The sequence below is a fragment of the Armigeres subalbatus genome, chromosome 3, assembly GCF_024139115.2.
Source record: "Armigeres subalbatus isolate Guangzhou_Male chromosome 3, GZ_Asu_2, whole genome shotgun sequence".
NCBI classification, from domain to species: domain Eukaryota; kingdom Metazoa; phylum Arthropoda; class Insecta; order Diptera; family Culicidae; genus Armigeres; species Armigeres subalbatus.
The window spans coordinates 196658420-196678509 of record NC_085141.1 but is presented as its reverse complement, the minus strand read 5'-3'; the positions used below and the strand labels follow the sequence as shown (position 1 = coordinate 196678509).

General features: G+C 40.5%; 1 protein-coding gene and 1 long non-coding RNA gene across 4 annotated transcripts; one reads left to right on the top strand and one right to left on the bottom strand.

Moving 5' to 3' along the window:
- Window positions 1-5535: 5535 nt before the first annotated feature.
- LOC134220235 (uncharacterized) lies at window positions 5536-11186 on the bottom strand. 2 transcript variants are annotated; one of them, XM_062699233.1, is made up of 4 exons: window positions 10847-11186; window positions 10505-10637; window positions 9029-10034; window positions 5536-6110 (listed from the first exon to the last, which is right to left on the bottom strand). In XM_062699233.1, the coding sequence occupies exons 3-4, from the start codon at window positions 10026-10028 to the stop codon at window positions 6052-6054; spliced, it is 1059 nt and encodes a 352-aa protein (XP_062555217.1). In that variant the 5' UTR covers window positions 10029-10034; window positions 10505-10637; window positions 10847-11186; the 3' UTR covers window positions 5536-6051. The 2 variants fall into 2 exon arrangements, with proteins under 2 accessions (XP_062555217.1, XP_062555218.1); XM_062699234.1 differs by having other exon boundaries at window positions 10853-11186.
- Window positions 11187-11858: 672 nt separating this feature from the next.
- On the top strand, window positions 11859-14300 carry LOC134221348 (uncharacterized). 2 transcript variants are annotated; one of them, XR_009982334.1, is made up of 4 exons: window positions 11859-11937; window positions 12730-13263; window positions 13327-13946; window positions 14007-14300. It is a non-coding gene; the product is annotated as an uncharacterized LOC134221348 (long non-coding RNA). The 2 variants fall into 2 exon arrangements; XR_009982335.1 differs by having other exon boundaries at window positions 12730-13946.
- The last annotated feature ends 5790 nt before the right edge of the window (window positions 14301-20090 follow it).

Sequence of the window (20090 nt, the reverse complement as noted above, 5' to 3'; positions counted from 1 at the left end):
TTGACAGTCAGCCCACATATTTTCTGTCAAATTTTCAGTTTCCGTCGCCGTTCCATTGAATTGCGTTGGCGGCTTAGTAGCCAAACGTGTTGACGATTATCAATCAGCACAAGTTGCGAATGGTATAACTTTTTCACACTATTTGCACAGCACACAACCGACCGGGAAAATTAAATATATTTACAAAGTCACAAGACTAAAAATGGTCATTCAAAATGCAAATGTTAGCTTAAATTGAAAATAATCTTTAGCAAAGCTTAAATTGTAGGATATGAAAAGATTAAAAGTTGGAAAATGCTGAAAAGGACTAAATAATAAGCTAATCAGCTTTCTCATTTTTCTCCGTGTATACACGAAATGGACGAAATGGACATACAACGCTGACACCGATAGAGGAGCCGCTGAAAAGAGTTTCGGTCCCATATGATAAACACATCACCAACCAGTTACGCCCTCGACTAAGGAAATTCGGCATCGATCTAGTATTCTCCAGTAGAAGCAACCAACTCAAGTCTCTATTGGGTTCAACGAAGGATAAAGTAGAAATGTTGAATAAGGCAGACGTTTATAAGATAAGTTGTTCCCAATGTGAAAAAATTTATGTAGGCCAAACAAAAAGATCATTAGATATAAGGTTCAAGGAACATATAGCGGAACATATATTCGTAACGAGGTATGTGAAACTGGGTTTCTACGTGGGTTTAAAGATGGTTCGCGGTTCAAGAACCATCCATTCCTCATACGATATCCTTGCGACTTTCTCTACATCTGGACGACGTTGAGTATCGTAATCCGTTGGGCTTCCGCAAGGGGATTAAAAAACTTACAGTTTTCAGTTTTAAGTTGGGAAATTTTGATTCTATTGTAAATTCCGTCCTGAGTCGCATATATTTAACATTAGTCGTCTCAGCCAAAGACCTTAAGACACAAGGCTACGAGAAAGTGCTGCGTTCTTTAATTGATGATCTCCGCCAGCTAGAGTCAGACTCAGGGATTAAAATAAATCTGAGTAATGGAGAGGATTTCATTTTGCGTGCGGTACTAGTACATGTAGTTGGAGATACGCTTGCTATCCATGACATTTTCCGCCTCATGGGACCACAAGCAAAAATGTTCTGCCGCATTTGTTACATGCCACGAGATGCACTCCATCGAGGATGTTCATCAGGTTCTTTTCCTTTGAGGACGCCGGAAAGTGTTCAGTCTGACTTGGCAGCAATTCAACGCAAGTTACAGCAACCAGCTGATTTGGGAATTGTGGCAGACTCTGCGTTACATCAGCTGAAGTATTTCAATATCGCTACAAATAATACATTAGATCCTATGCACGATATCTTAGAGGGGGTGGCACCCAAAGTCATTAAGCTTATTTTGAATGAGTTGGTCAATAAGCGAAAGGTAATTTCGGTAGACGAAGTTAATACGATAGTTGTCAATTTTAATTATGGGTTTGCTGAGGCGCGCGATAAACCGTCTCCTAGTTTTACGACAAAAAATCTTAAATCCTCAGGATACAACCTATCTCAATCTGCCGCCCAAACTTGGACATTATTAAGAGCATTTCCATTCATGTTCAAGCAAACTCTAGATAACAACTATGTTTCACTAGTAGGTTCGTTGCTAAAAATTGTTTTCTTCGCATTTTCAAATAAGCTCAGCGAATCACAGATTTCAGAACTCGATAATGAAATAACTAATTTTCATTTCCTATTTCAAACATGCTTTCCATGTGTAAACTTCATAAATAAAATGCATCACCTCGTCCATTATCCAACAATAATTCGAAGCGAAGGACCTATCGTTAATTTTTCCTGTATGTTGTATGAAGGAAAATTTAAAGAATCAAAGCGACAATCCAAAACGTGCAATAACTTTATTAACCTACCATTTAGTTTGACTAAACGCTTGAGCCTAAGACAAGCTCAAGCAATAATAAACCATAAGTATGAAATTAATAACGTAACAATACTGTCCTCTGTAGCTATTCCAAAATCATCATCTAATTACGCCCTTCTGCTTTTTGATTATCCGGACAAGATCACAACAGTTAGACACATGAAAATTAATGGAACAAGTTTTCGTCCAGGTTTAATCGTAAGATATGAAATGTGCGGAGTTTTTTTTTATGGAGAGACTAAGGAAATTGTAGTCTGGAATGATATGTTTGCATACTTGATCGAAGAGCTGCATTGCGAGGCATTTTACGAGGAATACAATAGTTATAAAGTACACTATACAGGAAAATTTGTTCGTATATCCATCAATAAGTTGCTGACACGCAAAACTTACAGTTTATGGCAGTTTCAGGATGATAACGGTCTTTATATAAGTTTGAAATATAACGATGAATAATTGAACGCGAATACCAAAATACATGTATGTAGTTCAACAGTAATTAAACAAAATAAAAACTGAGAAATATAAAATATTGTGGACCACTGTGTCATTTTGTTTGTTCATTATTTATTTTACATTGTTCATTATTTATTTTACATTGTTCATTATTTATTTTACATTGTTCATTATTTATTTTACGTCTAAACAGATAACACTGACCAAACAAGTCGACACCACAATATTTATAGGGTTAGAGGCCACATCGCTCCACCCTCGGTTGCGCCTCATGCTCGTTAAATCGTTTTGTACTCTTTCCGCCCCCTATAGTTCATGCCGAGTTGGAAGCGAATACTATCTTCACAGGGTTTCTGTTCGCCATTCTTTCAACACGCCTTGTCCAGCGTACCCTTCCAGCTTTAGCTACCTTCTGGATACTGGGTTCACCGTATAGTTGAATGATCTCGTAATTCATCCTTCTCTGCCACACACCGTTGAACATTTTGTACACATAGATACCATTGGTGAAGCGTACAGGGTTACTAAATCTGATTCTGAATCCAGTTCTTTGTCTATCTATAGAGCTATATACTGCCATGACTCGCATATTTGTCCCATCTTTGCTGGGTTTCGTATTCATATGGGACAAATATGCGATACACGGCATTATACATGTCGACGAAGAACCTCAAAAAATAAATTTTGGCTAATGACACACTGGTGGTTCAAGTACCATGGTACAAAAATCTTGAAATGAGTTCCATACCTATAATTGTCGTCATCAAAGATACCCGCACGGAAGGATGTCTAAAAGCGAACAGGAATCTACCTGGATAGGACGCAAACCACCTTAGCCAAGTTTCAACATAAGTTTGGACCCAAACCAAATGTATAATGCCTTTCGATTTTTTTGAGTGTGTTTGTTTGTTTACTTCTATACATTCGCACATTGAATCAGTTGAATCCGTTGAAACGGTTTAGCCCGTTCATCCGGTTTAGTTTTCTTCGCGCGTAGTCGCCATCTTTTTTACTTCGTTTTCAGCTCGAGAAATTGCCGAGAAAAATCTCGAGATCGTGAAGTAAATCTTCATAGAAAAAGGTTGCAATTGATTTGCAAAAAAACGGTACGTACGGGTGTTTCGGTGAGTGGTAGCGGAGGTGGATCGGTTCGCCGTTCTCGCGGGAGTGCAAAAGCGGAGATATACAGCATGGACTTGAGCGAATCGTCTCTGGACAAAACGAAGCTGATTCGTCGCATAAATTGTCCCCTACCGAAGAATATTCCGGTGGTTATCCGGCCCAGTAGGCCTCAGCGACGGACATCAGCTAGGATGTCATTTTCATGGGAGAGATCCTTGGAAAAATTGATTTACAAAGTGGTTTGACTAGTGACGGGGGAATGAGTTCATCTTCAGCCAAAGCGATGGAAATGTTTCAGTTCCGGTGTGAGCATGAAACATAGTGAATACCACTGGATCCCGTGGTCATACCGTTCGAAGCAGCTAATTGTAATTTCACCTCTATAGCCCGTGTAACCAAGAGGATATTTTCATAGAACTATACCCACGGTGCTCTCCTGACCGTTATTAACAAAAAAAATTCTCCATTAAAACTAATACCCGGAGCTGAAATCTGGGGCTATACTGCATCTCTGGACGAAATTTGAAAAAAATCGTAGGGCCCGTTTTGGAGTTACGCCCTTTTTAAGACGTAACTGTATGATATCGAAGAAAATAAATATAATATCTCGTCTTATGCATATTTCTCAACTTCCGTTGAGTCGTCAGCAATAAAAGTACACCCGATTCTTTTTTACACGGAGGATGCGTTCTGCGTAAAAAAAGTTTTCCGTTAAAAATTTGAAAATCTATGTAAAAAAAGTTTTATGATTTCTCGACGAATCATGCAAAATGGAGCAACTTTGCAAAAAAATTGTATGGGATTTTTTTTACACGGCCGTGTAAAAACAGAATCGGGTGTAGTTTGCTGATATACCAGTTGCATACTACAATGATGTACCAGCTTTGATTCAATGTATTAAAAACAGTAGACATATCCTTGACGAAAATGTGTTTATTGAAAATGGTATGGGATTTCAATAATTCCAGATCAAACAAAAATTTCAAAACCTGGCGACAATCGACTGCAAGTGCTGTCTTTGTATCCACACTTATTACCTGGAAAATTCGAACCGTATTTAAATGGAACAGTTTGTCAAATTGAACCATTTCGAGTACATTATTGCAAGTGACCTTAAGATTATAAATCTGATAATAGGAATAATGACTAATTGCGAAGCCGAGAAAAACTTGAGAGCGGCGTTCCCAGGACTATCTAGCAGATTTATGGGTTAGGGTTATGTCTGATACCTCAAAGGTATCTTAAGCATAAAAACGGCTTCACTGAGCATACCACTATCTTCTCGATGCTGCGCACATTTTGTAAAATAATGCGGATTTGAGAAAGTTTGTTGACGTATGTATGGATGAAGCTTTAGTAAAGAACAGATGGGTTACTGCTCCTTGAATGCATGTACCCATACCAATATCAATCAAAAACATAGAATTGAAGTGCAAATTGCGTTGCTCTCATTTTTGTTATTTTTTTCAGCAGTAAGCATGCACGAGAGCATTGGAAATGACACGTATCAAGTTGAAATCAATAACTTTTATATAGAATAACTTTTGTCACATGTTATGTACAATTGTGTTTTTATATAAACAAGTAGCCCTTAATGGTCCTTGAAACTTTTTTCTAATATATCATTTCTCTAGATCTAAAATTGTTGGCGTTATCGGAGCATGTTATTAATAATGGTACAATTACTCAAGTGGTACAATTTCAAGTGAATGACATCTGTGGTTTTTGTTTAAAGGTTTTGAAACATTTTCCAAATGTTTTGAACTCCTCATATGAACCTTCACCTGGATTCTATGTCGTAATTGATAAGCTCGTTGACTCCTGGAAAAGTTAGGATCTTCTGAAGACCTCCAAATATCATATCCCAAAGTTTCATATAAATGGATTTTTTAATACATTCGGCCATGGGCAGGGATGCTACAAAGAGTATATATCGACATAATCGCTGAAGTTGTATAAAACCTGTATAGATGACCGTTTGCAGTATTGCACTAATTAAGTAGTAATCGATGCTAAGGGGTTTCTCTGAATCTCGGGAGAACAAAACTGAGACACGTCTGGTTGATTTGGTAGTGTAAATCAGAAGGAGCTCCTGGCTCGTTTATTTGTTATAATGATAACTGACAGCAGTGTTGCGCGCTGCGCTTGCTGAATTGCTGATACACGGAAAGATAAAGATTTTGATAACTGTATACATCAACTCTTCCCCCTTCGGAAGGAAAAGGGACTCAGAATGAACATTAATTCAAAATACATCAATAATACTGAAATTCACTTTCTACTCTAGTCTTTCTAATTCGTTTAGAACGCCTTGGTAGGCCATAAAGCTCTACCGGCTCTGAAGGAAACTTTCTTTTTCTACTTCTACTTTCTAAAACTATAGGTTGATTCGAAAAGCTGCTGCTCTGATTCGGTAGTTGCCGAATATCGTTTTCGTCTGCTTCGGGTTCCATCGTGGGTTCAGCGGCAGTCTGCAACGGCCGACCATGCTCGGGAAGCTCGACAGTCGATAACGGACGACCAGTCTCGACCACCCGCATTGCCCGCTTCGGCAAACCCGATGCTCCGTGTCCATCCCTAGGAACTCTGACCTGAGTGGGATGGGCCGTGGTTGTCGCCTCGTTTCCAACCATGATCTGTAATACATTTTTAGAAAAACGTTTTAAAAAAGATGCTTTGATCCATTTTTCACGAATATGCGGTTTGTTATGCTTGTACCATACGATATCCCCTGGCATCAGTGCATCTAATGGGTCTGGTAAATGGTTTGTATTGTTATGATTAGATTTTGATTCATCATCATGGGGTTGAGGTACAAGCATCCGCTTATAATGTTTTTTAGGGTTAACCAAATCGATTAACATCTTAGGTGTATAATTAAAAACTTTTCAGAAGGAAAACTCCCTCCATCGTTATGTTATTATTCCGATAATTGAATAAAAATAAATTTATCTGGTCCTCTAAACTCAATTGTAACATTCCTGGTTCCAATAAGAACTCTTTGAGAACGTCTTTAACTGTCCTTACCAGCCTCTCCGCCTGGCCATTGCTAGCGGGATTATATGGCGGGCTGTTCAATACTTTTATACCTTGTTTTTCAAGGAAGTTTTTGAAGGAATGAGAGCTAAAAGGAGGGCCATTGTCAGACACTAAGACGTCTGGCAAACCAAAACGAGCGAAAAATTCTACGAGTTTCGTCAAAACTTCTGAGCAATTGGTACCTTTCCTCATCCATTCTACCTCCACCCATTTAGAGAAACTGTCAACTATTAGCAAGAAGGTACGATGCTCAAAATAGAAGAAGTCGATATGTACTCTACTAAATGGTTTTGTGGTAGGTATCCATTTAGAAGTAATCGTTTGTTTTGGAACTATTGCCATACTTGTACAGACGTCACAAGCTGCAACAAAATTTTCAATTTGTGTATTCAAGCCAAACCAGTATACCGAACGTCTTGCTAACCTTTTCATTTTTACAACACCAGCATGGTTGCCATGTAACAGCTTTAGAATTTCATTTTGTATATTTTGTGGAATAACCACTCTGTCTTGAAACAGCAAACACTCGTCCAAGATTTCCAAATCATGCGAATTCGCAAAGATGTTAGCAAAGCGTTTGTCAATTCTATCAGGCCAACCATGCCGCATATAATGTATGACTTCCTGCAGAAATTTGTCTTTTTTAGTCTCCTTGGCAATCACCAGAAAATCAACAGGTAAGCTATTCCCAAAATTTATACTTTTAACAAATTCCTGATCATATTCTTTGGGTACCGACAATTCCAATGGAAATCGCGAACAGAAATCTGCGTTACCCATTTTAGCAGACGGCCTATACTGAATTTCGAAATCATACACAGATAATTCTAAAATATAGCGTTGTATTCTTGTCACAAATATTGAATGCTTGCCACTTTTTCCGAAAATACCCACTAACGGTTTGTGGTCTGTGAAAACCTTAAATTTCTGTCCATACAAGTACTTATGGAATTTCTTAATTGTGCAAACAAGAGCAAGAGCTTCCAGATGCAATATGGGGTACTTCTTTTGGGCTGCATTCAACGAAAATGAAGTAAAACAAATTGGTTTTTCAACCTCGTCAACGACATGAGCAATTACTCCCCCTAATCCATAGCCAGATGCATCTGTGACTACAACGATAGGTTTATGTGGGTCATAAAACTCCAGAAAATTAGCTTCAAGCAACAAGTTTTTAGAGTTTTCAAAGGCTCTGTTGCAATTAACATCCCATTCAAATTTGACGTTGTTCTTCAATAAATTGTACAAATAATACAATTTAGAAGACAAATTTGGGATGAATTTATTGTAATAATTGAGAAGACCTAAGTATGATTTGAGTTCGGTCACATTTGTTGGAGTTTTAGCCTCTTTTATTGTTGATATTTTGTTGGGGCATGGAGTTAAACCCCTTTCGTTAATTATATGACCAAGATACTCCAATGTAGTCACAAAGAATTTGCATTTATCCAAATTGACCTTAATATTAACTTTAGACAATCTACCTAAAACAATATAAAGTTTATTGATACAGTCTTGCAAATCCTTTCCTGCAATCAGAACATCATCCAAATAGACGCAAACGTTATCAATCCCATGCAATACTTGATCCATAATTTGCTGAAAAATAGATGCACTTGAGGAAGCTCCTTGTGGCAATCTATTATACGTAAAAAGTCCTTTAATAGTGTTAATAACCATGAATTTTCTAGATCGTTTAGACAAAGACAGCTGTGTATATGCACCCTCTAAATCAAGAGCACAAAATATCTTACACCCTGCCAGTCTAGCAAAAAGATCCTGAGCAACAGGCAATGGATAAGTATTGGGAATGATAACTTTATTAATAGAAACTTTGCAGTCTATCACTAGCCGTATGTCATTATTTTTTCATGACCACGACTACAGGTGATGCCCACTCACTAGTCTGAATAGGAGTTATAACTTTCTCTGCCTCTAACTTATCCAAATATTTTAAAACTTTTTCTCTCAAGCGATAGGGAACGTCATACGCCTTTTTAAAAATTGGGACGTCACTTTTAATACTAAATCTGCTTCAAAATTCTTGATTGGTACAGAAAATTCTTGACAAATACATCAGAAAACTTCAATTTCACATCTGCAATCAATGATTCACTGTTTTTCTCAAAAATATTGTTAATTGGCATTGAGTGACCAAAAAAATTTCTCCAGTTGGGAAAGAATTCATCCAACCATGTTCTACCTAGTAATGGAATAAATTGATAATTGCAATCGAGTACCAACAGATTCAATATTGCTTTTCTCCCATTATATTCAACCTTCACATTAACTTCTCCGCATATTTTTAGCTTCGAACCATTAACCACAATCAGCTGTTTAGAACATTTCAAAAGAGGAAGGTTAAACTTTGAAGAAAACAAACTCTTACCCATTACTGTCACAGATGAGCCACTGTCTATCTCCATCTGTACAGGTAAATTTTCGATAAAAATATTCAATAAACAGGGATCGCTTATCTTATTGATAGAAGAAACATGTAAACATTCTACTTCACCTGAATCATTTTCGTCCGACTCCCAATCCATAGTCCTCAACCTTTCCAAACGCTCGGCCAAACCTGTGGTACTGGTCGAGGGTTTCTGGGCGTTGATGTGTTTTACGGCTTCGTTCTTCTCCTGCTTGAGCTTAAAGCACTTCCTGCGGACGTGTCCTTTACGCCCACAGTGATCACAGATGCGTTGATCGATCGGTCCCTGCCCAGTATTGGCTCTTCGGTATGACGGACCAGCTGACTGTTGACGTTGCTGCGATTGAAAGCGAGGCTGCGATTGGAAGCGAGGCTGCGGCGAATATTTAGGACGTTCTTCCGCCGGACGAATTTCCGGACGGATTCCAAGTCGGCTCCTCACCGAGCCACGAAATCCCTCCGCTAGTTCCTTCATACGTCGGATAACCGCACCTCTTCCACCAGTAAATGGATACCGAGCATCAATTGAAGCCACCAAACCGTTTTCTTCCGCGTTTGTCAAAGCTCTGGTGTGTGTCGCCGCCATCTCCCACGTAGCGATAATCTTCTCCGCCTGTTCAAGCGTCAATTTCGAGCTGTCCTCAGTGAGAAGGCGATGTTTCAGGTTTCCGTCCGACAGACCAACGAGAATCCGGTCGAGAACGAGACGGTTCTTCTGGTCCCCGAACTCACAATGCTCTGCCTGAAGCTTCAACGAGAAGATGAAATCGCTGGCAGACTCACCAGCTTGCTGTACCTTTGTACCGAAATTGTAACGTTGGAGCAAAACAGAATCAGTTTTGTCCAAGCGCTCCCTAAGCTTCTGGATCAAAACCTCAAACGACACTTCTTCCATCAATGCTTCCGTAGGGTAGAGCTTTTCAGCCATGCTGAACAAATAGTCACCACCCAGGATGAACATTTGGTCCTTCTTTTCACCTTCATTGACCTTATTCACCCGGAAATGGAAAGCCAAACGCTTGATCCATGTAGCGAAAGATTGTCCCCTGCGATAGGGTTCAATGTTGGGAGCCACAACATACGACATATTTGTCTAAATTCAAATGAAATAAATCACACTTTAAAATAATTTAAAAAACAGATTCACAACAATAGATGTAAAAAGTAATGTAAATGATAAGTATATTATAACAATAATTAAACAAATGAATAAAAGAATCTTATTGTTTCATTGTTTTGTGCTTTTGTGTCAATAATTTCAAAAGCGAATATCAGCTTTTGTTCAGTATAAATGTATAACAAACAAAAAGCACGTTATTTGCGCCAAATCACTTTTATGATATTTACTAAATTGCGCGACCTTTCTGATAATCAATAGGAAAAAATAAAATCACTAATAATCAAAAAAAAAATCTTCCGATCAATTCGTCTATCACACTACGCAGAATCAAATAATTTCACTCTTTATTACCGTTTTTCAATTATGCGAACTCTCTGGGCAATAGCGAAAAATGTAAGTAAAACGCCAGTAATTAGATAAACAGCCCAATATTGGTTACTCACCCGCTGAATCCGTTAATCGTACCGCGCTTCCCAGGCAAAAACACCTCAAAAATTTCCCGGCAGAACGAAAAAAAGCCAGTTAATTGGAACGAATTTCGACGCACGAGAGCTCCACTGTGCCGATGTCCTGGATCTTCAAACAAAGACAATAATCACACTTTATTATTTGGTATAAAACGATATGCAGGTTTGATTGTTCCACTCAGAACCACTGAATGGTACCACTACGCTTTGTTACATAAAACCGACGCCCTGAAAATCAATGGCGTTTCGGTATTCACATGCACTTTGTCTGCACCGAAAAATGTGCTTTCTTTTTATTCTCCGGTTTTACCACTTTACCTTTACCTATCGCTGCTGCTAAATCGTCGGCTGCGTCGATGCCGGCGAAAAAACGGATAGTTTTACTGGAGTGAATTAATAAAAAAAAAAACTGTTTTCCTCGTCGCCACTGTATAGATGACCGTTTGCAGTATTGCACTAATTAGGTAGTAATCGATGCTAAGGGGTTTCTCTGAATCTCGGGAGAACAAAACTGAGACACGTCTGGTTGATTTGGTAGTGTAAATCAGAAGGAGCTCCTGGCTCGTTTATTTGTTATAATGATAACTGACAGCAGTGTTGCGCGCTGCGCTTGCTGAATTGCTGATACACGGAAAGATAAAGATTTTGATAACTGTATACATCATAACCCATCTTTTGCGAGCTGAAATTTATTGCGAAAAAAAGATATGTGTGCATTTGATATTGTCCATTTAATTTAAACATAAATAAAAAGGGTTAATCATACGTAGTTGGCTCGAATTCAATGTAGGCTTAAGATGAAGCTAATCTTATTTTTAAATGTTTTTAGACAAATATCATATTACTTATCGTCATAGTCAACAATTTTGTATAGAATTCTAATGGCTGTAACACAAAATAAAAATTTATCGCTGACGACGCCTTGGAAGTTGAGAAATATGTATTTGATGAGATGTTATACACAGAATTTTGTTTTTCACACGATTTTGTTTCGGTCGAATTTTTGATCGTGTGGCTTTAATTTATGGCCAAAATCCATGCAACATGTTCCTAAAACCACTAATAATCCAGAGAAAAGTCAGATGATTATTTATATACGATAATACGATGGGGATACAACTTAGAAAATCGTGTTGAAACAGAATCCTGTGAATTTCTTCGATATATATCAGTTACGTCTTAAAAAGGGCGTAACTCCAAAACGGGCCCTACGATTTTTTTCAAATTTCGTCCAGAGATGCAGTATAGCCCCAGAATTCAGCTCCGGGTATTAGTTTTGATGGAGATTTTTTTTTGTTAATAACGGTCAGGGGAGCACCGTGATACCAGCAACATCATTAGATCAGCTCCTAATCGTCATCCACGGAGGAGAAAGAGTCGCCATTGCACTATGATAATGACTCATACGGGTATGTAAAAAAAAAACATTCTTAAAATAAATTAATGGTATACATATTAGGGAATTCCTTCGAAAATTTAAAAGAGATTCTTTTGAAAATGCAGTAAGGATTCCTTCAGGAATCCAGAATATATTCTATCGGGTATCCAGTAAGGATACATTCAGGAATCCAGTAGGAATTCCTTCGGGAATCGAGTAGGGATTCTTCCGGGAATCCAGTAGGGATTCTTTTGGGAATCTAGTAGAGATACCTTCTGGAATCCAGTAGGGATTCCTTCGGGAATCCAATGGAGATTTCTTCAGGAATCCAATGGGGATTCCTTCACGAATACATACCTCCGGGAATCCGGTAGGGTTTTCTTCAGGAATACGGCCTAGAAGGCTTTGGGAACCCGGTAGGGATTCCTTGGGGATTTAGTAAGGATACATTCAGGTATCCATTAGAGATTCCGTCGGGAATCCAGTACAGTTTCCTTTGGAAACCCAGTAGGCATCCATCGGGAATCCAGTAGGGATTCATTGGGGAATCCAGTAGGGATTTCTTCGGAAATCCAGTAGAGATTTCTTCGGAAATCCAGTAGGGATTCCTCCACGAATTCAGTATCGATTCCGTCGGGATTCCTTCGGGAATCCAGTTTTGATTCCGTCGGTAATCCAGTAGCGATTCCTTCGGGTATCCATCAGGGATTCCTTCGGGAATTCACTAGGAATTCCTTCAAAAAAAAATGTTCAAAGAATTTCAAGCAAATTACTCTACAATTACAATTAACTCTGATCGTTATATTGTCTTATAAATTCGCAGGAGTTAGTAGAAGCAACAGTTCGAATGCCAATAGGAATGGAAGCAAAGATCATCTCTGGCGTGAAACCGGGATATGGTAGTGATGCCCCGAAGGTAGCACTAAGCACCTGGATTTGGGACGCTATGTCAGCCAAATCGAGTGAAACTTCAAGACGTGAAATTATGTAAGAAAATAACATCCGTTGACCCCCTGCTGATCCTGGCCGTGCTGATAGTGTATTGAAGGACATCACACTGACATCAAATCAAAACGTCGATGCCGAAACGAGAGACTATTTAACACTACCCCATCAGCATCGACATCGACATCGACTTTCCGGCGCATGGGGACACTACTCCTCATATGAACTTATGCGGTAACGTTCCGATCGTGCACAAGGTCATGGCAATATCAGCCCCAAAAAAATATGGTATCTATTACACCTGAACAACTGAACGTCACTCCGTCATCAATAACAGGAAACTCCGGGGACAATAACGTCGATCGACAATTAACCCATGGACAGTATGCCTTTCATGAAACCGGAAGTTTCGGTAAGCTATCAGTCCTGAAGAGTAAACGGAACGCAAAATAATGAAACTTTTCTCAAAATCCAGTAAGGAACACCTCTAATGCGAAAGTCGTCTCTCCGATAAATACTATTTATCGACAAAGCTCGTGAGTTCGGCAATGGATCGCTGCTCAACCGAATCATCTCACTTTTGATGAGTCCCACCCTGTTCAGGAACGTTGAGTCACTTGCTGGTCAAAATCATCGAGCGAATCCTATATAAGCTGGACGATATATCTTGGATTGGCTACCATAATTTTCACTATGCGTCTCTATTTATAGTGACAACTTTCATGAATACTTGCGTAACACAATGACCGTTAATAGTGATTGCGTTCGGCTACCGGAATTGTTTTGATCTGGGATTTTGATGTTGCAGATTTCCATTTTGATGGGATGCACTGTTTGCCCTTGAACTCGCTGGCAGAAATTATCAAGCACGTGCTGGTGTACGACTTTACAATTACGGCGCAGCGTACTGTATCGCGTCAAATAAATCAAATGCGTCAAATAACCGCAAAGAATTTTTTTTTATCTGATATCATCTCATCTCTTTTTCCCTCCTAATTCCAGGCTGTGGATTTGATTTGACTTAAGTTGGCAAGGATCGGTAACGGTAGAACTATTGTCGGCAAGAGGACCCTGAAGACACGGTTGGTTTTGGAGGTGAGTTGATGTTACCCCTCCAGTTTTCATTTTCGTTTATATTTAATTTTTCTCACTTAGATGCCGGTATCGTTCCTGGAAAAAAAAATAATTCCTCGGTACCGGACAAGATTTGGCGAATTTACATCGTGCTGATCAGGATCCGATGGGGAACCCACGATATCGTCCATATGAGGCTGCTGAGTCGGGCCAATCTGATGATGATCACGAAGAAAAACTGCGCGACTCGACAAAAAAAACCGATCCTGTTCCTCCGTATGGAGAGGCTGGACCATAACCGATTAGATCGGTGGCGCCCAAGTTCCCTTAGGCGGTGCGGCATTAGACGATGCAACATCCCGCTGGTGCCCTTGGGTATTGTCGCACCGACCATCCGGAGGGGCCCTTCATCGGTGAAAACCGGTTAGGGCATTGGGCGTCGGCAGTCAACAGGACCGGCAGGTAAGTGATTTGGTTAATCCATATTAGACTGTCCCAGGAAACAAAAAGTTGTCTAATTCCACGGGGCACCCCCCAGGATTGTGTCTTCGGGTGATAAAAGCAATCTCTGAAATTTTCAGCTCAATCGCTTGTTGCATAAGCTGGCGCATTTGATTTGAAGTTTGTATGGGGATTTCAGCCAAAATGTATAGGAAAATACACCTCAGTCACTCATTCGATCTGGAAATTGGTTCTGATTGCTCGATTGACCTCAGAATTGCAAAAACGGCAGTTGGTATGCTACAGAACAATTTCACAGAACATTGTATGATGATTAAATGAACTTTTATATAGGTTTCGGCTGATGCGATTCGATCAAAAAACCCAAAAATACACAAATCAGCTCCTAATAAATCAGCCGAAAATTATATGAAAGTTCATTTAATCATCATGCAATGTTCTGTGAAATTGTTCTGTAGCATACCAATTGCCGTTTTTGCAATTCTGAGGTCAATCGAGCAAACAGAACCAATTTCCAGATCAAATGAGTGACGGAGGTGTATTTTCCTATACATTTTGGCTGAAATTCCCATACAAACTTCAAATCAAATGCGCCAGCTTATGCAACAAGCGATTGAGCTGAAATTTTCAGAGATTGATTTTCTCACCCAAAGACACAATTCTGGGGGGTGCCCCGTGGAATTCGACAACATTTCTTCCTCCCCATAGTAATCTGGGCCAGTCTAATCCATATGTTTGTTTGGATTCCTTTTAGGTTCAATTTCCACTGAGAATGGAGGCTGTTGTTTTGGCATCAGAAACGACGAAATAATTATGTTGATGGAGAATATTCAAATGAATTAATATTGGCGAAGGGTGAGTCAGATTTTTTTAATTGATTTCAGTTTTTCAAACGGAATCCATATAAAGCGGACTCTGATTCGATGGACAGGAGCCACTTTCCTTCCGAGAGGTAGTCCAAGCCCACATGCACGTTAATAATGGTTATCTACGATCGTCCGAAACGGTGATAAATTAAACTTGGAGTCCTTCGAGACGATTGGGGAATCCTTGTGGAATGTTTTTTTTAATCCTTGAGGCATTACATCGTGATGATTTAGTGATTCCTTTATGAGTCCTTAGGGATTTATTCGGGCATCCTTGGAGAATGTAGGAATCTTTCCAAGAATTCGAAAGAATTTTTGCAATGTTCTGATAGATTTTCTCCCGAGAGATTTCCTTCAAGAATTTCGAACGAATTTCGAGGAATTCCAATAGAATTCCACCAAGAAATATTAGAGATTTTTTTCTATATTTCTCGGGTACTTATTCAAAAGGACGTATGTGATTTTGTAAACAAAGATTCAAACGTCGATTTGTCCAATCTGATAGCACTCCCACGCAAACCATCACCACAGACAGGTAGGGGAAGCCTTCGGCTACCTGTTAGTGGTCTCGGTTTGTGTGGGAAAGCCATCAGATTGGACAAATCGACGTTGGAATCTTTGTTTACAAAATCACATACGTCCTTTTGAATAAGTACCCGAGATTTCCTTTAGAAATTCCAAGAGAACTCCTTCAAGAATTTTGAGAGATCTACAAGAATTTCTAGAATTTCCGGAAAAATTCTCAAATTCCACCAGGAGAGAATTACCTCTATAAATTTCGAAAGATTTCTTTTAGCAATTCCGAGTGACTGCCTTCAGGAACTTCGAGTGATTTGGTTTGGTAGTGCGTTTGAATTATATTATTTATTTCGTACGTCAAACAAGGCCGAAAATGTCGTGGAAGCATTTTTCATCTATTTTTAAATTTCAAATTGTTTTTTTTTTTCAAATGTTCTTTTCGACTTTTGAGTCGGAATAAAAACGCGTTCAGGATGATTACTCCACCTTTCCCTGAAAGAAAATCGAATATCGATTCTTCATTTTAGGATCTAATTGGTCTATTATATCAATTGCGCTTGATATAAAGCCAATAGCAACTCATGGTGTAGGTATGTTAAAATCGAATGTTCCAAATATTTGAAATCACTAAAGAGTTCAGATGAAAGTCAACTCGGTACAAAACCGATAGCAACCAATCATATTCCGGCTGATTTGTTGAGCTCTCAGATTATAATAAGAAAACATATCTAAATTTATGTTCATATGCATGGTCTTCTGGGACCTAAATATACATAATATCTTGCTATTGGTTCTGTACCTTGCGTTATTGATATGATGGACTAATTGGTCTTAATTGCAAAGATTTGGAGAACTTAGAACGTCGTATTCGGTAATTTCAGGGAATTCAATTGTCGTCCATTCGGGTATCCATAGGGCGTTCCTTCGGGAATCTGGTGAGCAATTTCTTGAAAATTCAATATGTGATCGTTTGGGGTTCCAGTAGGCGTTCCTTCGGGTATCCATTCGGCGTTTCTTCGGGAATCCAGTAGGCCCTTCTTCGGAAGTCCAGTAGGCGTTCCTTCAGGAATCCAGTGAGCAAATTCTTGACGATCGGAGTTCCATCAAAATCCAGTAAGCATTCCTTCGTCAATCCATTAGGCGTTCTTTCGAGAATTTTCTGGAAAACCATACGGAGGAATTCCTGAAGCAACCTCTAAAGGAAATCATGAAGGAACTTCAGGATAAATTCTTGGAGAAACTTTTGGAGGAACTTGTGGAGGAACTCCTGGATGAACTTTTGGATGAACTTCCGGAGGAATTCCTGGAGGAACTTCCGGAGGAATTCCTGGAGGAATTCCTGGAGGAACTTCTGGAGGAATTCCTGGAGGAACTTCTGGAGGAACTTCCGGAGGAATTCCTGGAGGAACTTCCGGAGGAATTCCTGGAGGAACTTCCGGAGGAATTCCTGGAGGAACTTCCGGAGGAATTCCTGGAGGAACTTCCGGAGGAATTCCTGGAGGAACTTCCGGAGGAATTCCTGGAGGAACTTCCGAAGGAATTCCTGGAGGAACTTCCGAAGGAATTCCTGGAGGAACTTCCGGAGGAATTCCTGGAGGAACTTCCGGAGGAATTCCTGGAGGAACTTCCCGAGGAATTCCTGGAGGAACTTCCGGAGGAATTCCTGGAGGAACTTCCGGAGGAATTCCTGGAGGAACTTCCGGAGGAATTCCTGGAGGAACTTCCGGAGGAATTCCTGGAGGAACTTCCGGAGGAATTCCTGGAGGAACTTCCGGAGGAATTCCTGGAGGAACTTCCGGAGGAATTCCTGGAGGAACTTCCGGAGGAATTCCTGGAGGAACTTCCGGAGGAATTCCTGGAAGAACTTTCGGAGGAATTCCTGGAGGAACTTCCGGAGGAATTCCTGGAGCAACTTCCGGAGGAATTCCTGGAGAAACTTCCGGAGGAATTCCTGGAGGAACTTCCGGAGGAATTCCTGGAGGAACTTCCGGAGGAATTCCTGGAGGAACTTTCGGAGGAATTCCTGGAGGAACTTCCGGAGGAATTCCTGGAGGAACTTCCGGAGGAATTCCTGGAGGAACTTCCGGAGGAATTCCTGGAGAAACTTCCGGAGGAATTCCTGGAGGAACTTCCGGAGGAATTCCTGGAGGAACTTCCGGAGGAATTCCTGGAGGAACTTTCGGAGGAATTCCTGGAGGAACTTCCGGAGGAATTCCTGGAGGAACTTCCGGAGCAATTCCTGGAGGAACTTCCGGAGGAATTCCTGGAGAAACTTCCGGAGGAATTCCTGGAGGAACTTCCGGAGGAACTTCGTGAGGAATTCCTAGAGGAACTTTCGGAGGAATTCCTGGAGGAACTTCAGGAGGAATTCCTAGAGGAACTTCGGGAGGAATTCCTGGAGGATTTTCGGGAGGAATTCCTGGAGGAACTTCCGGAGGAATTCCTGGAGGAACTTCCGGAGGAATTCCTGGAGGAACTTCCGGAGGAATTCCTGGAGGAACTTCCGGAGGAATTCCTGGAGGAACTTCCGGAGGAATTCCTGGAGCAACTTCCGGAGGAATTCCTGGAGAAACTTCCGGAGGAATTCCTGGAGAAACTTCCGGAGGAATTCCTGGAGGAACTTCCGGGGGAATTCCTGGAGGAACTTCCGGAGGAACTTCCGGAGGAATTCCTGGAGGAACTTCCGGAGGAATTCCTGGAGGAACTTCCGGAGGAATTCCTGGAGGAACTTCCGGAGGAATTCCTGGAGGAACTTCCGGAGGAACTTCCGGAGGAATTGCTGGAGGAACTTCCAGAGGAATTCCTGGAGGAATTTCCGGAGGAATTTCTGGAGGAATTTCCGGAGGAATTTCCGGAGGAATTTGTGGAGGAATTTCCGGAGGAATTCCTGGAGGAATTTCCGGAGGAATTTCCGGAGGAATTCCTGGAGGAACTTCCGGAGGAATTCCTGGAGGATTTTCCGGAGGAATTCCTGGAGGATTTTCCGGAGGAATTCCTGGAGGAACTTCCGGAGGAATTCCTGGAGGAACTTCCGGAGGAATTCCTGGAGGAACTTCCGGAGGAATTCCTGGAGGAACTTCCGGAGGAATTCCTGGAGGAACTTCCGGAGGAATTCCTGGAGGAACTTCCGGAGGAATTCCTGGAGGAACTTCCGGAGGAATTCCAGGAGGAACTTCCGGAGGAATTCCTGGAGGAACTTCCGGAGGAATTCCTGGAGGAACTTCCGGAGCAATTCCTGGAGGGACTTCCGGAGCAATTCCTGGAGGGACTTTCGGAGGAATTCCTGGAGGAACTTCCAGAGAAATTTCTGGTGGAATTTTCGGATGAGTTGAGTCATTCTGAAGGAATGACCAGGTGCATTCCTGGAGGAACTTCCGGTTGAATTTCTGGTGGAATTGCTGGAGGAACTTCCGGCGGAATTCCTGAAGGAATGATCAGGGGATTTTATTGATGAGCTTTAAAATCAACTCGTTAACCTTCTGTCTGTGCTCAAAAAAACTTACGTTGTCTGTGCACTGGGGTCAAATTGACCCCAAATTGAAATTGCTATAACTTTTTTTGTTGTTTGGCCGATTTTGGATTTTTGGGGCTGTTTCTAAAGATAATTTAATCACCTTTCAGGTCGTAACCAAATATTGACTATTGGTGGGCGGGTACATCACGGGGAGGGGTTTTAGTGAACAAGGGTACAAAAACAGTGATTCCGAAAATCCTACCCATTTTGAACTGCACCTTTTTCAAAAAGGTTATGCAGCAAGGCGTGTGCTTTGGCATGAATCGTTGATAAGTTTAGAACTTGGCCGCCAGGTGGTATATATTAGGCGTTAGTATATTTGAATTCATTATTTTAGCCTTCTCAAGATATTCCGATATATAGAATTCTCCTCAGTGTAAATATTCTTATCGCACAAATTTAAAATTTGTTAAAATGGCGTCTTAATCAAAGGTCGTCTAGTAGAAATGGACTGTCTTGTGACGGAAGTAAAAGTTAGAATTTTACAAATAGGCGGCAAATTGGTTGATCTTTGGTTACGCATGTAGACCCAAAGGCCTTAATCCCAGGGTTTTCTTGGATGACCTAAAACATTCTGTGAGCACATTCTATTATTATAGGTGGGTATAGTCAGAAACGTCTCTGGGTAAAGTGTGGGTGTTTTATTATTATTTAGAATGTTGATCGTTTATTTCCTTTCTTGTGTGTTTTACAGGTAACTTCGTGATTCGACACCAGATTGGCTGCACGGGCGCAGCGCAAAACGAAGCGCAAATAAATCCCACATCTAATAGATCCCGCAGACGAAATTCACAGCAGCAACGC

Coding starts and splice junctions, on each gene's coding strand:
- LOC134220235 (XM_062699233.1), bottom strand. CDS start 10,028: ATGTCGTATGTTGTGGCTCCCAACATTGAACCCTATCGCAGGGGACAA. Junction 6,111..9,028: donor GTCGGACGAAAATGATTCAG/GTGAAGTAGAAT, acceptor AATGTATTACAG/ATCATGGTTGGAAACGAGGC.